The sequence below is a fragment of the Aedes albopictus genome, chromosome 2 (assembly GCF_035046485.1).
Source record: "Aedes albopictus strain Foshan chromosome 2, AalbF5, whole genome shotgun sequence".
In the NCBI taxonomy this organism is placed as follows: Eukaryota; Metazoa; Arthropoda; class Insecta; order Diptera; family Culicidae; genus Aedes; species Aedes albopictus.
The window spans coordinates 110054264-110069635 of NC_085137.1; the positions used below are offsets into that span (position 1 = coordinate 110054264).

General features: G+C 40.3%; 1 protein-coding gene across 50 annotated transcripts in view; it reads right to left on the reverse strand.

The window, feature by feature from the left end:
• Nucleotides 1-15372, reverse strand: part of LOC109420654 (zinc finger protein 420) — a 63977-nt gene that overhangs the window by 22924 nt on the left and 25681 nt on the right. For 28 of the 50 annotated variants that reach the window (XM_029852921.2, XM_062850223.1, XM_029852911.2 and 25 more), the window contains exons 2-13: nt 13319-13436; nt 10903-11242; nt 10685-10785; nt 10156-10600; nt 9145-9328; nt 8037-8120; nt 7798-7881; nt 7428-7511; nt 6488-6571; nt 5964-6047; nt 5251-5334; nt 162-245 (exon numbers count right to left, since the gene is read on the reverse strand). In XM_029852921.2, the coding sequence (XP_029708781.1) occupies nt 162-245; nt 5251-5334; nt 5964-6047; nt 6488-6571; nt 7428-7511; nt 7798-7881; nt 8037-8120; nt 9145-9328; nt 10156-10600; nt 10685-10785; nt 10903-11242 (1658 nt within the window). In that variant the 5' untranslated portion in view covers nt 13319-13436. Of the gene's footprint in view, nt 1-161; nt 246-5250; nt 5335-5963; nt 6048-6487; nt 6572-7427; nt 7512-7797; nt 7882-8036; nt 8121-9144; nt 9329-10155; nt 10601-10684; nt 10786-10902; nt 11243-11451; nt 11608-13318; nt 13437-15372 lie in introns of all 50 variants that reach the window. The other 22 variants (XM_062850232.1, XM_062850236.1, XM_062850234.1 and 19 more) reach the window with 10 other exon arrangements.

Sequence of the window (15372 nt, forward strand, 5' to 3'; positions counted from 1 at the left end):
GATCAATTTCGATGCCTCGTATTACTTTTCCGTGCTTGTACCCGCTAGTACAGAAGGCAGCAAATCGCAAACATGGACAGAAGGGACACAATCGATTCGATTTGTTTTTTTTTTGGACACACTTAAAACACAAGCTCTTACTCAGCTAACCGACCGCTCACCTGACATGATTCGTTAAATGCTCTTTGCGGGTAAATTTTTTCTCGCAATAGGTGCAATGATAGGGCGTCTCACCGGTATGCAATCTGTTTGGAGAATAAAAACAGAGACGACGATATAGAGAGGGACACATCCATTGTGTTGCTGTGTTTATGAACGGTGAAGAGGATTGCCGGGGATTCACGCGGCAAAACCACGCGAACGATAGGTTTCGAAAGTTTGTTTGAGTTTTGAGGAATTTGATGCAAACTTCGCTGAACTATTGGACCAACGTTGGGCGAACTATTGAATGAGACGGTGCCAAGTATGCCCTTAAAGTGAAAAAAACATGTCTATATTGTTGTTTAACGTAGAAAATGAGTTTTGCTTTAATTTATTGAAATTTCTTACTAACTTTTCAGAATGAATTGGATTCCCTATGAAATTATGGTTAAGGAAACCATTACAAATTGGTTTCTGACTCATAAAAACAGATTTTATTGCAAAAAAATTTGTACGAAAATGCTCTCACTGATCGAAATAGCAACAGATATGCAGTAATTTTTAGGGTGATTCTTTTCGTTTTATATATATGACCAGTGGTGGAAAGAATCATGCGCTTGACGTGATTTTTGGTTCACATCGAACACAAACTCTGTTCAACAATGGATTGCGTTGCGATGGCAAATTTTTGGATCGCGTACGCACACGTTCGTGTTCAATTTCCACCACTGCATATGTGATACTGGAATCACTGTACAATTGCGCTTGAAATGAGTGCCATACTGATAATTCTCTCCGTTCTAGTCAGTCTTAATACTCGTATCATATGTATTTCCGGGATATTACGGAAGGAAAAAGAACAGACCCTATCAATTATGTTTTTTTTCCTTTCAAGAACTTTGCAAACCCGAAAACTTGCTTTGTTATACTTGATATACATTAAGCGAGCATCTATATTAAACAAATACTTAGCAAATGTAATTGTTAGTACATAGCCTGAGGAACCATTTGAACAGAGGGAGCTATTATGTACACTTTCAAATATAACTCAGTCAATAAGTAAAAAAATGATATTTTTCACACGCCAGATTCCTATGGATCTCTTTTCAATGCAGATTAACAAAAAATGTACTCGGAACGGGATTCGAACCTGGACCATTGCTAAAAACAACCACGACACGAGCACAATATTATAACCACATCACCATGCCAACCATAGACAAATAGCAGAAAATTGGCTAGATTAAGCCAATTATCGTTGGCGTCATAGGAGTCAAGGAAAGACAGTGAAAACACATCGCTCTCCCATTTGTATGGGAGATTTCACAAACCAGATTTCCGTTGAAAATTTGTGTGAGGGCGAATTCCATTTTCGTGAAAATGAGTGAGATTTCACAACGCTAAACACCACCGACATTCTAAAACTAACTCCGTTATTAATGATTTTCATCTTATTCACGGTTACTTCGTATATTCAAATCACACGAGTATTAAAATTGCAAGCCATAAAAAAAACAAAAAAAAACTAACTGATGAGATACATCAACAATCAACCAAGGTTGCGACCATTCATTTGCAAAGATTTACATTCATTTGCTATTATCTCAGTTCAGAAGCATGCTATCGAAAAACGATGTATGGATGAATTTAACCTTGTAGTTTTATCTGAAAGTTTGCCGAATAACACTGGGGTCGCAAACGTATACCAAAGTCGTGAGCGAGCTGTGAAGGCAACTCTCCACGCGGTGAATATAAATTTCATTCACGCTGTGGAAAGTTGCCTTCACAGCTCGCTCACGACTTTGGAATGCGTGTGCGACCCCAATGTTATTCGGCAAACTTTCAGATAAAACTACAAGGTTAAATTCATCCATACATTGTTTTTTGATAGCATGCTTCTGAACTGAGATAATAGCAAATGAATGTAAATTTTTGCAAATGAATGGTTGCAACCTTGCAATCAACATCATCAAATCAAAGATCCATCGAAGATTTTTTACGTCAGCTAGGAAAATACCAAAAAATGTATAGTTTGCAAAGGATCAAGTAAAAAAAAATGATCCAAATTTAATTCAAACTTACGGTACTTGATGAATTACACTAAAATGTTGTGGTTTCTATTATCAAAGATCGTAAATAGTTAAAAATATGTATAAAGTGATTCATTTCTGCCTTCACATTATTAGGAGCAGCGCTAGGCGTGAACCGTAACTCACGATTAGCATAACAGACATATACAGGGTGCGGCAGGAAAAAATGCGAAAAGTTCAAGGCGCTATTACACACTGAATATAGGAGATATATGACTATTTTTTAATGACAGTGTATCAGTCAACGTCTATCAGTCCTGCAAAATATCAGTGTCAGTGCCTGTTTTTCAGCCGAAAATGAATGACTGCGGCGGTCGTTTTCAGTTCCTCGATGTGAGAACTGACTGAGTCCGAGAGCTCCATTCGTGAGCAACCCAACAAGGTCAATTCCCAATCATCCACACACTACTCATACTGACAGGCCATTCGTCTCAAGCGGTGGCTTGTGAGAGTGAGTGCCCTATACGTTACCACGGGTGAAAACACTCAACTACAGAAAATTGAATGGAAATTTAGCCCTGTCAGCTCTCGCTTTCAGCACGCTGCGTGCGAGTGTGAGTACCTATTTCATTTCGCTCCTGTGTTGCTGATCGGAAAACAACATTGACAGGAAAAACAAAACGGAGAAAATGAAAAAAGCAAAATATCGCTTTCATAAAGGCCTGTCGAAAAATTGCAGCACTGACGTCTATATTCTAGCACTTCAAAATAAAAATTACAATTTTGTTTTTTAACATGTGATAATGTAAGCCTAAAAAGTTGGTATCAAAAAACTGCGCACCCAATGGTCATTAGACAAAATGGCTATAATAGTAAAAAAATAGCTTCAATTCGATGAAAAACCAAGCCATATTAGTCCAGAGCCATGTAGTTTCACATACCAGATGAAATAAATACATATATATGATAATAACGTAGAGATAATTAAAAGTTTTGTTTTATCAGGTATGAAATTTTGCGACCTGTGTGCTTTTCAGTGGTTTGAAAATTTTGATGGTCTTCAGCTTCCGGTGCCGTCTTGTAAAGATTTGTGCCCAAGAAGTGATTTTTTTAAAATAACTTTTCAGAAAATTAGCCTGTTAGATATCATGGAACGTTGAAACATAGATTAGTTAACGTCAAATGGAGGAAAATGAGGTTTGAAGTTGAAAAACACTTTCGCATTTTTTCCTGCCGCATACTGTATGTGATTTAATTTGCCTTTATGTTATTTGGAAAGTGACGCAAACAATAAATTAATCTTTTATGCCTGTTTTGAAAAAATCCCAAATGGTACCATTGTAGAGCATGTGTTCTATAAACGACAAGGTAAGAAGTCAGCGATCAGCATATTCGCTTTATCCCACTCATATTTACTACTGTTTGCTTAAGCTAGTCATGAAATATGCAGCAAACTGGTTGTTCTGAACGAACCAGCTAACCACAACGCCAGTGCGATGCGATGCGTGATTAGCTTGACATAGTTATTCGTTGCTGTTCGTTGCTGTTCAAACTACGAGAATCGGAAGCAAAAGAGTCAATGGCGAAGTACGATATGGAGCGACCAAGGCGGCTATTATAACAATAATCACATAATTTCGAATAATGATCGCATAGCGTTTCCACTTGATTTTGTAACTACAATTCTGAGGATGTTTCAGTTCAAGTGTAGTAACCCGTTCAAGTGTAGGAAAATCACCAACCTCAATATCTCCCAAATAGTAAAAAATTGATCTATTTTTGATTAAGTTCAAAGTATTTGAAGCATTAAATGTCTTACCCTATTGAGCAGTTTTTATAGTCGCGTGGTTATGGAACGCGCCAAATAACATTTTTTGAGAAGGTTCGAATCTTGTTGGCGCACGATTTGATTTATTTGCCTTGTGATATATCATAACTAATAACATTGCAGGCGACAAAAGATGACAAGAAAGAATTGTTCGGTTGCTCTGAAAACGCCGATTCTCCTCTCATTATGCGGGTATTGGTTTTCTTGGTTTACTAGCCGATTTAACTAGCCGATTCAGTAAGCAGCCATTATTTGAATAAAAGAAAAAAGAATTTTTGATGTACTTAACTAACAAATTTTCCTAAAATTCATAAATTTCTTACAAAATGAAATGCTCATGGAAATGCTTCTCTTCACTATCACTCTGTCTACTCCCGTTATAAGTTATCGTTTCGTACTATATATTCAAGTTGTCAATGACACTGAGTACTTTCTAGAAAAAAAAACAATCTGGTTTTATTTAAACTTCAAAAAATTACCGGAAGCAATATGTTTAATGGAAATCACATTTATAAAATGACGTCTTCTTGTCAATCCATGCCGTATAAACGTCTTCAAACGTGGACGCCTGGAAAGTAAATCTAGTGCCAATCACGTGTCAGACAAAACTTCCGATACACCACTGTGTTTGGAAAACTTGGGAAAGGCACCGTGTGTATGTATGAAGCTCGTCAGCTAAAACTAAAAATGCAAATTAACTCAAGTGTTCCACCTTATTCGCAAGAAGGGAAAGACACAGAACAAAACGATAATGTTTCCAGATAATAAACAATCCAGAATCTGATACGCGGCTCTGTACGATCCTATTTCCGAAATTTGCAAGAATTTTGATAGCATCCGTCAACAGTGTTTCGAATTGGGCGTTTCTACTGAATTCGATTCATACGAATCGAAAGTTCAAGCAACAATTGGTCCAATGTTCGCTCAGTTTAGGTATCATGTTTGGTTTTTTGGGATTTGGATTTCGATGCGCCTAAAACAGCCGGATCCCACCGTTTTCGGGGGATCCGGGAGATGGATAATTTCAGTTTCACGACTGGATAACAGGAGCTAGGATTGTACGTGGAGTGTTTACGTTGGTTTATCATTAGCTAGATTCTAGAGAGATGAGGTAAATAGATTACATTTAGTAGTGTTGGAATGTGGTAAAACAAAAGGAAAAACTATTGTATACGATATGTGGATAACATAGAAGTGTGATTAGATGACACAATATCAATAGATAAAGGATTGGAGTTTTTCAACGCTCACCTGACATGGTTCGTTAAATGTTCTTTTCTTGCGAATTTTTTCTCGCAATATGTGCAATGATAAGGAGTCTCTCCGGTGTGCCATCTGTTATATCGCCACCCCGCGCGAAGAAGTTCGTGTAGTTGAGCAATTTGGGTTGGTAAAATTCCGAATTCGGAATTTCAGTGCACAGAGGACCACACGGAGATCGTTGACCAACAGGAAACCAAAACAATAAACAGGAAGAAAAAGAGAGAGAGAAATACCTTGTAGGATTATGCATTGATAACGATAGTTATACAACAATCTCCTTTTCTCGTTTCCGCCACAGATCATGTGTCGTATTTTTCCAAACGGTATCTTGCATCTTCTGACTTTTGGAAGCCCTCCTCGAGAGAAAAAAAACCCGGGAAATATTCTAACCAAACCGGTGAGCCAATTGAGACGGGGGTTAATTTTGAATTTTGAGTATGTGTGTGCCAAAACGGGGGGTTTGAGGTGATTGGTGGGAGCTGCCAAAGATTTCGAGCCAAAACAGTGGGTGGTAAAATTTTGAATTTTGATTTTCTGGACAGTAGATAGCTTAGCATCTGGTTATAATTTTCCCAATTATTTTTTCGTACGAGAATGGTACTAGTTTTAGTGCCAATTGATATCTCGACTCTACACGATGTGTGTGCGTATGCGTGCGTGCGTGCGTGCATGACGACGACGATTGAGGAGCGTAGTCTCACCTTATGTGATACGTCAAACGCTCTTTTCTGGTAAATTTCTTCTCACAATACGTGCACCGGTACGGAGTCTCGCCAGTGTGTATTCTGCATTTCGGATGATGTGGAAAGATGAGGGACAAACTGATTAATACGCGCGTTCAATACGAGGAAAACCTTAACCCAGCTTTGAGCCCCCGCAGATAGCTTTCTTGTCTGTTTTGTATGTTGTTCGTTTTTTTTTTTTGTGGGTATAATTCATTTCCCCATGGGAAAGACAGAGAATGGAAAGGAAATTAACGAAATTTAAATGCAAACACAAAACAAGCTTCAGAACAAACTAAATTGAACTCGTCAAGCCCCCTCCTTCTTTGCTTTGAGTTTATTTCCCTTTGTTCTTCGTTCGACCTTTGTTCCCTTAATGCACTGTTTTCTTTCCATACCAAAGCAACCTCTAGAAAAGAATGGTTTTAAAAAACGAATTGTGCTTTCTCGTGGAGCCAGGTTACAATTTTCCCAATACCAAACATAGTGTGGACGACGCTCACCTGACATGATTCGTTAAATGCTCTTTGCGCGTGAATTTCTTTTCGCAATAGGTACACTGAAAGGGGGTTTCTCCAGTATGTAATCTGTCGAAAGAATTCAGAAAAGGTTGGTTCCGAATAAGATTAACGCCAGTTGTTTTTGTTGTCTTCGGTTGTATGTGATGGCTCAATTTCGTTCAGTTCGTAATTTTCTTTTGTTCTGAGGCAGAAAGCATTTGTCGGTTTTCTTTTTCACGTTTAGCTTCTTCTTCGTTTCGTTTTTGGTAGCAGGAAAACTCTAACCCAGCTTTCAAGTAATTGTGTCTAGTACGTGAAGTTATATTTTTTTCTTTCAGATAAGGTACAGCAATAGCATATCCTCACTCAGAGTTACATCACTCAATCAATACCACGCATTACTAATTACGACACACTGCAAAACAAAACGCACTCAATATAACGTTGTATATTCAGATCATTGTGAATATAAGGGAATCATAGCATTGAGAAAATGTTGTTTCAATCACTCAAACTATCAATTATAATGAGAACAGATTTTATAAGAACAATTAGATAACTTCGTTATTGCTAAACAATTAAACAAATCAATATAAACAACATTTTGTCAATCGTTTCCCCCAGCTGTCTCGCATTCTCTGCAGAAAAATCAATCATCCAATGCGTCTGGAGAGTCAGAACAGCACTGACACCCAAAGCCAGGTTACAATTTTCCTAATGCCAAAAAAATAACTACTGGAAACAAGTTACTGGATAGTAATAACACGTGTAGTTTCAAGTTGCTACTAAGTTTTTCGAAAAAGAACAAGATGACAAATCAATTGAACTGTTTTGTTTTCGGTGATTTCTTTTTGGGAAGAAAATTAACTACTCAATTGTGATTGATATTGGGCCACAAACAGATTGTCAAATTAAGCTACTAGGTTGGAAAAACGACGCTCACCTGACATGATTCGTTAAATGCTCTTTGCGGGTGAATTTCTTCTGACAGTACGAGCACTGGAAGGGAGTTTCGCCGGTATGTAACCTGTTGGAAGAAGAGGAACGTTAGCTGCTTTTGTCCACATCATGCTGGGTTTCGGCGTTGCCAATCCGTGTAAAACTCGCACAAATTTTTGCTTGCTGAACTACGTTCCTCTTTTACGCCCAGGTTGCGCAGCTTTACAGTTGTTGTGAGATTTGCGCTAAATTTCTGTTGTGTTCCGGGTGTGCAGGAGGATACCATGCCCAGCAAGCAGACCCACATCCACTCCTCAAGCATATCGCACGCTATCAACAATCACTACACAAGAGAATTAATAAATGCTGCTCACCTCGTGTGATTCGTCAAATGCTCTTTTCGCGTAAATTTCTTCTCGCAATAAGTGCACTGGAACGGGGTTTCCCCGGTATGTAACCTATGGTCCCAAAAGAAAACCGAGGGAACCGGGAAGAGAATTGCGAAAAGTAATTCAGCGTTAGTCTAGGAAACAGAAATGTACACAGCCGGAAACTAAGTTCGGCCAAATTACAAATAAGGATTCGATTAAAACCGGAAAATTCCGTCTCTCACCTGACATGGTTGGTAAGATGTTCTTTTCTGGTAAATTTCTTCCCACAATATGTGCACTGGTAGGGAGTTTCGCCCGTGTGCAATCTGTTCAGAGAAATAGAACAAGAATAAGGAAACACATCATCAGTATCATCCAAGTTGGCATAGAACACGGAAGACAAGAGCGGGACAAGAATTTTAAACTGAAACACGAAATACGCGTCAAATTTGGATTTTGCTTTGTCTGCTTTTGACAGTTGCGCTTTCCGGAATAGTGACGTTACGCGAATATCCACGATACTCCCCTAGTAGCAACTCAGTTATGATGAACAATCATTCGGTTCCCTCCACATCTCGGCAAATCGACAATATCGCTCGTATCCCACGTTTCAGCGATTACACCCGTAACCCGTTCATCAACTTTGCGCGATCCTATCACAGGGCCGGACTACGGGCCAGCGAGTCAATTAAACAAGCCGCCAACGATTGGCGTCAACTATCCTCGGACGAGAAGGAATACTACCAGCGACAAGCACAGGCCGCACCGTATCGGATGCGGACCCGGAATAGAACGTTCAACCGAATCTTAAGACTGCTTGATAGCACAAACGACGAGGCAGAAGAGGACGATTCAAACAACGGAGAAGGCAACAAAGCGATCAAAATCGCCAAAATGATCGAACGATGGAAGGTCCAATCGTATCGTGACGCCCTTGTCGCTAGTACCCTACCACCCGGTACCGTTCGAACCAAGCGCAAGCCTGATCCTCAAATGTATACTTAATTTTGCTGCGCACAACTTTGTATCACTTTCTCTCGTAAAATTTGTTCGGCCAAGACATTTCCTAGTGTTCAAGATGTAAAACCAAATGAAAGCGAAATCCAAAATAACACAACTAAAAGCAGACAAAACAAAAACTACGTTTTCAGTAACCAATCAAAGAAGACAGAGAGAGGGCTCCTTCTGTATCAGATTTAGATTATTTCAACAGTTGATGATTTTTTTTTATATTCTGAAAACCTATTTTGGAATGGGGCTGAAGAAGGGACCAAGGGTAAATGTCAGTCGTTAAGTATTTCCTTTTTTTTTTTCTTCGGGGATGGATGGATTGGAGGGGATTCTACTCACCTGACGTGGTTTGTAAGGTGTTCCTTCCGGGTGAAGGTTTTGCCACAGTACGGACAACGGTAGGGCGATTCGCCGGTATGCTGGCGCACGTGGTTCGTTAGGTGTTCCTTCCGGGTGAAACTTTTGGCGCAGTAGCTGCACTTGAATGGCGATTCGCCTTGAGGAAGCTGACGGATGTGGTTTACTGCAAGGGACAAGGCGTATTTAGCATATGGGGAAACATCGGTGCACAGCACTGGCGCACGAGAGAAACAATAAGCGCGACACGACGGTTGTTGACCGGCGGTTCGAAACGTTGAACTTTTTTTTCATATTTGTAAGATTTAAGAATGATGAAAAGAATTCCAAAAACGGATATTGAAGTCATACATTTAATAAAAATCAAATTATTTATGGCAACTTTCCGACATTCCTTGTCCTAATTTCACATACTTTCTTGTTCCAATGATACATATATTTTATTGGAATGAAGGTTTCGTTTGTCGTTATTAACGAAATTGTTTGGTTTTATTGATGACCTGTTCTTAATTAAAGCTCCTTATCGCCAAAAATTGTATGATTGATTCTGAATTTCCCTGACAATTTCAAGATTTTTTTCAGGAGATCTTAATGAATCTATACAAATGTTCAGGATCCCAAGCTTTTTCAGGAAGTAGTCAATTTCAGCAAGAAGAATTTGTAATTGCTATGAATTAGTAAATAGAAGTTCATAATAAGAACTATTTACTTCACTGGAAAAACTTCTAGCATTCCTAGAAATTTTGAGATCCTGATCAACGAAATGCCGAAAAGTTACTCAGAAGATTGAAAGCTTCTGCGTTATTGAAAACGAGGATAACTGACATAAAAGATTAGCAGTCTGATAAACTTTGTTTATATCAGAACTGGAACGTTCTATATGAATACGGTCGAACAAGATGCGCCAATTTCAACATTGATACGATCAACAACAAAAACGACAAAAAAATAAACAAAACAACTAAAACCTCCGAAACTAGGAGCAAAACTCACATTTACCATTACTGTGACCGGAGCTGGTCGTCGCTGTATTGGTAGCGGATGATGGCACTAGGCTAGCGGACGGGCCCGTTAGCATATCGGAAGGTAACTTTCCGAAGACTTCGTGGTACGACAGAAATTGACTGAGATCCTCGATGTTGACTTTCAACATTTCGACGTTGTTGGGCGGTTTGCTCGGATCGTGGTGCTCCGGCATGTTGATCTTGACGATCGACCCGTCCGGACCGCGCACGTCCATCAGGTGGGCAGGTATCGTGGGCATCTTGAACTCCGGTTTGACGATCGGAATCGGCTGCGGGGGAGGTGGATGCGCCTGCGGTGGGCCCTGCGTCGGTGGTGGAGGCGCATGGTGAGCACTACCACTGTGCGCCGGGTGTACCTGCATGTTGCCTAAATACTGGGGTTTCGAGTGGTCCGACGGCACCGTTCCGTTCAGCTGTAGAGGCCCCGTGGCGGATACAAAATTGTGTAACACATAAATAGGACGGATATAACAAAAAATAGCAAAGCGTCACATTACCTGCAGGTGTGCTCCGGGCGGTACAGCCGGATGGCCACTGCTACCCCTACCACTGTGCGCACTTGCAGCAGGTCCGGAAAGGTTTGTTAAGTGTGACGATCCTGAATTGGGCGAAAGTTGGTTTCAACACAGAAATTCGTTAACAATGCACTTAAAGCTAGCGTAATATGAGAAGAAGTCGTTTTGCCTTAACTTGCGATGGCAAAACTAGTGCACACCTATGGCGGATGGGGGTACAGTTGGAGCCGAGCTGGCGCTTGGTGGTGTTGGACCAGGAACGCCGCCCGGCTGATGGTAGAGTCCCGGTGCAGCCGGGCCCAGTGAGTGATTCCCGCCACCTGAAGGATGTCTACTCCCTCCTCCCTTGGACGATGTCGTCGATGATGGCGGCTGGTGGGACGGAGGCGGTTGTTGATGCTGCTGCTGTTGTTGCGGATGTTGCGACGACGGAGGATGTTGCTGCTGATCCGACTGTTGGTGGTGCGGATGCTCAACTTTAGGTAGCGGATACACGTTTGAATTTTGAATCAAATTGGTCAGCACCCAAAATTTATTCATCTACAAGAAGGGAGAACGAAGGAATTAGAGTGGAACTGTCCACGGATCGCTACGGATCATGGTGGCCTGCGGACACGCTTTCATTTGAGGAAGCGATTACTGTTTTGCAATATTGTATAGTCTACTTAGTTTGTTCTACTACGGTTTTACTATTAGTTTTGGGTGCGATTGTTACAGGCGAGTTTTAGGTGTTTTGTGGGTGTTATTACTTCTGATGATTTAGGCCCGGATGACGCTCGCTATGGAAGCCGCTGGCTCTTGGTAACCACTAATTGCTGCTGTAAACTCGGCTACGAGTTTCATTTGATGTGAGCACTCTCGATGATGAACGAAGAATTCAATGCTTGTAGCTAATGTTTTACTTCCTACAAATTTTGACACAAAAATACATTTCATCAGAAAAGTAATATCTGAATACAAAACAACTGCTGCGGCTTCCACTTGAAACCAGTAAAAAATAATTATAAGAATTGAAAAAGAAATTTGATCAAAACAAAACAAAATATTGTTGTGATGTTCATAGAATTTTCGTCAGCTTGAAAACTCATCATGTTGCTTTTTTGTCACATCAAATACGTTCAATACCGGCATAAAACTGTTCGACCTTTTAAAAAAGAAAGTTGTATTTTAGTGCTCTGTATAACACATTTCGATTTGTTATTTCTGTAGTCCATTCTATTAAAATATTGAATTTTCATTTGTATTTTTCATTGTGTCAAGTGAAGGAATATAAATATTGATAAACGATAGTCCATCGAGTGAAATTAAACAATATTGAAAAGAGTGCCTATCTCGTAAACAGTTTTTACTATTTGTCATCATATCAAAGTTTAGAGATACATATGTAATACATAGTTTACAGATACACATATTCGGAAAGCATGAACTGTAAACATAAGTTACAAAGATTTGCATTTTATTATAGCTTCAAACATCCGGTATGTTTACCCGTTATTTGTTCAATTAAGAGGCTCTACATCGCTGATGACGGTATGACAAACAACACAATGAATTCTAAAATATAAAGCAAATACACAAAAAAGCGAGAAAATTACAACACATTACAATCAATAAGTACTTAACGTGCTCAACTTAAAAGAATCGTCTCCATTTATGACATTTCTTTGAAATAAGCAGCAGTTATGTGCTGCATCGGTTCCATATTTTCAAGAACAACTAAGTATTTCAAACTGGCTGATCAGTTTTGACATACCATTTCAAAATAGGCGAGCAATTTCGCAATGTTGCTTGCTAGTGTAAGCATAACAAACTTAAATTCTATTGTCGACCTCAATGAGCGGATAGCCGAGAATCTAAAAGTCGATAATCCGACAATATTGTGTAAATCAGTTGCTGGATTTTCGGCAGTTTGTTCATCGAGTTCTATTCCTGAATGGAAGATTGTACCATGAAAAACGCAAAAAACGCACATATTACCGCAAACATACAATTTTTATAAAGTTGACGTTTTTGTGGGCAATTCAGTTTAATGAAATGTATTATAAATCAACGCTCAAAACTAATAACAAAACCGAAAGCTACTAAATATACATTACACAAACAAAATAATGAAAGTCGCATCAGCTGCTGTAAACATAATACAAGAAACAAAGCTAAATTTTTCAACAGATCCCATTTACAAAGACTTCTTATCGGTATTGTACTAGAAGACTAGTATAACTAGTAGGCAATCACAATACAATAAATTGAATGAACTTTTTCATTGACCGATTCTTTGGGTAATCATGTATGATCTCTTCTAACGAAAATCACAAGAAAAACGCAACAAATCTTTTCACACGTGAGGTAGATCCAAAACTACAATTCAGCCTTCCAATGTTATGATCATTGTCGCGAAAAACCTAGATTCTCACATTTTGGGCACCCAAATCCAGATACCTCACTCAACTAGTGACTATACAGTTTTTGATTCACAGGTATAAGGGTTTGGATCACACGTGATGCCCCCGGAATCACACCGATCGAAAAACATAAAACAAATCCGAGTCGCTCTTCCCAAATAGGACCCATTGAAAAATTTTGCCTCCAATGTGCAGTAGCGGAATGACGTCTTACCTTTAGAAATAATTAACAAAAATAGGGTCGAAATCGATTAAAAGGACACAGCGAGTGTGTGGGTGTTTGTTTTGTAACAGAAGGAGCTATTTTTCTATCTTCCAATTATGACTGACATCTGAAAATGTTTCGAGAAAAGAAGAGAGAGAAAGTGATAAAACGCTGAATTAATGCCAAACAGAAATGCTGATTCGAAGAAGAAACGAGCTGAAGTAGAGAAGAACAGTGTGTGGTGTGGTTCAACGATAACAACAATAACAACGAACAAAAACTGGGTAAAACGAGAAACAACAGGGAAGGAGGAATTTTGTCGCGCAGACATCATCATCACAACATACGCCCTGCCTCCTTCCGAAAGAAACCCGGGGATCAAAGAGGAATAGAAGCAAAATATTCCTCTTACCTCGCTTAGGGGCGACTCTCCCAATGCATCGCCGCCTCAACATTGTATTCTTCGATAGGAGCACGAGTTGTATCCGCCGCGATAGACGAAGAGCTAGCTTCTACCGCGCACCGGCTTCGTCTGCCAGCCAAAGTCCGGCACCGGAGGCGAGTGCTCTACAAAATTACAAGAGGTTTTTAACCTCCGCCCCTCGAGTGCGGCGAGCATACCGGACCGCAACACTCACACATGAGATTTATATCACGCCACCAATACCTTAAAACTACGAGAGCACGAGAATGTACTCGTGCAAGTTCTCGCCCCGCGCACTGCCAAGTGTTTGTATTCAGTCTCGGACTGAAAACTTAAAAAGCGCGAACCGTGTCCAAGCCCCCTCTCGCGGTCTTGGGAGGGAAAAAGCGCGTTCCCAAAGTCTAGTGTCTGCTGCATCTTGCACCCATACCCACAAACGGGCCCGCTTTTTGACCGCGGGACGCCACACCGACCGCAGTGAGGTGGTATCTACCCCAACAATCAGACTCTTTCAAAGAACCCCCATATTCTCATATTCGTTGTCGTCATCGTCGTCGTTACCGCCGCCGCTGCCGTATTCTTCAGCCTTTTGGGGGCTCTCATTACCGCACACCAACCAGCGTAATCATCATAACACATTCAACACCGTCCCGTCGCATATTTCTGCTGCTGCTGATGATGATGATGCTGTTGGAATAATGTACATTAGAGGTATTTGAAGTTCAGCACCCGGGGAGGCGCGCAAACGGTATAGCGGGAAGTAAAGTCGTCTGTCTGCAGAGACATTTATTCAGCAGCAGCACGGCACACGCTACACAGGTACAGACACCTTCAGGAGGGGTAGTAGGTAGCGATTCAAAACACCCAAATGCTAGAGCGAGACAGAACGAAAACAAGCGAGCTAGAGCAAGATCAGGGAACGCGAAGCAGAACGAGTACTGCGCGAGCGGAGCGCGACATTTAGTGGGTGGCTACCGTACGGCAGGGTGTCTTGTGACAGCAATCCTGTTTATGCTGAATTTTGCCGAACGAAACTATTTTTTACTTCGTATACTGCCGCCACTCGCAAAACAGTCCTATATGAATAGGAAACCCAGCAAAGATGGGACTGTTATGCGAGTGGCGGCAGTACGTGAAATTCAGCATCAGAAGGCCGGCTCCAGAGGCACGTTATCCTCCATTTGGGACATAATTTATGCCAGTTTAGACGTGTAGCAGGCACGAGGATATTCTATGCCCAATAAAGCCAAGGAATAGTTATTTATGTAACAAGTTGCAAAAAAAAAAAATCAGCATATTAGTAGTCCGAGTCTTGTTAACGAATAAAAAGAAATTTAAAAAAAAAAGTTCCGAGTTTAAAGTTGAGATCAATTCATCAAACAAACAGTTATACAGCATCTCAAACTGTCCAGTTTTGGACGTGTGGCAGGCACGAGGATATTCTATGTCCAAGAAAGCCAAGGAAATGTATTTTATTTTTACGAAAAGTTCATGGAGCGTTTGCCAACCATAAATGGCGTACCCGTTTAAGACTTATTTTGGCAGTATTTTTCCGTGAAAAAATACGTAGGTTTCGACCACCTGACCATAGGTAACTCTGGGACTCACAAATACCGAGTAAATCGAGTGTATTATTTTC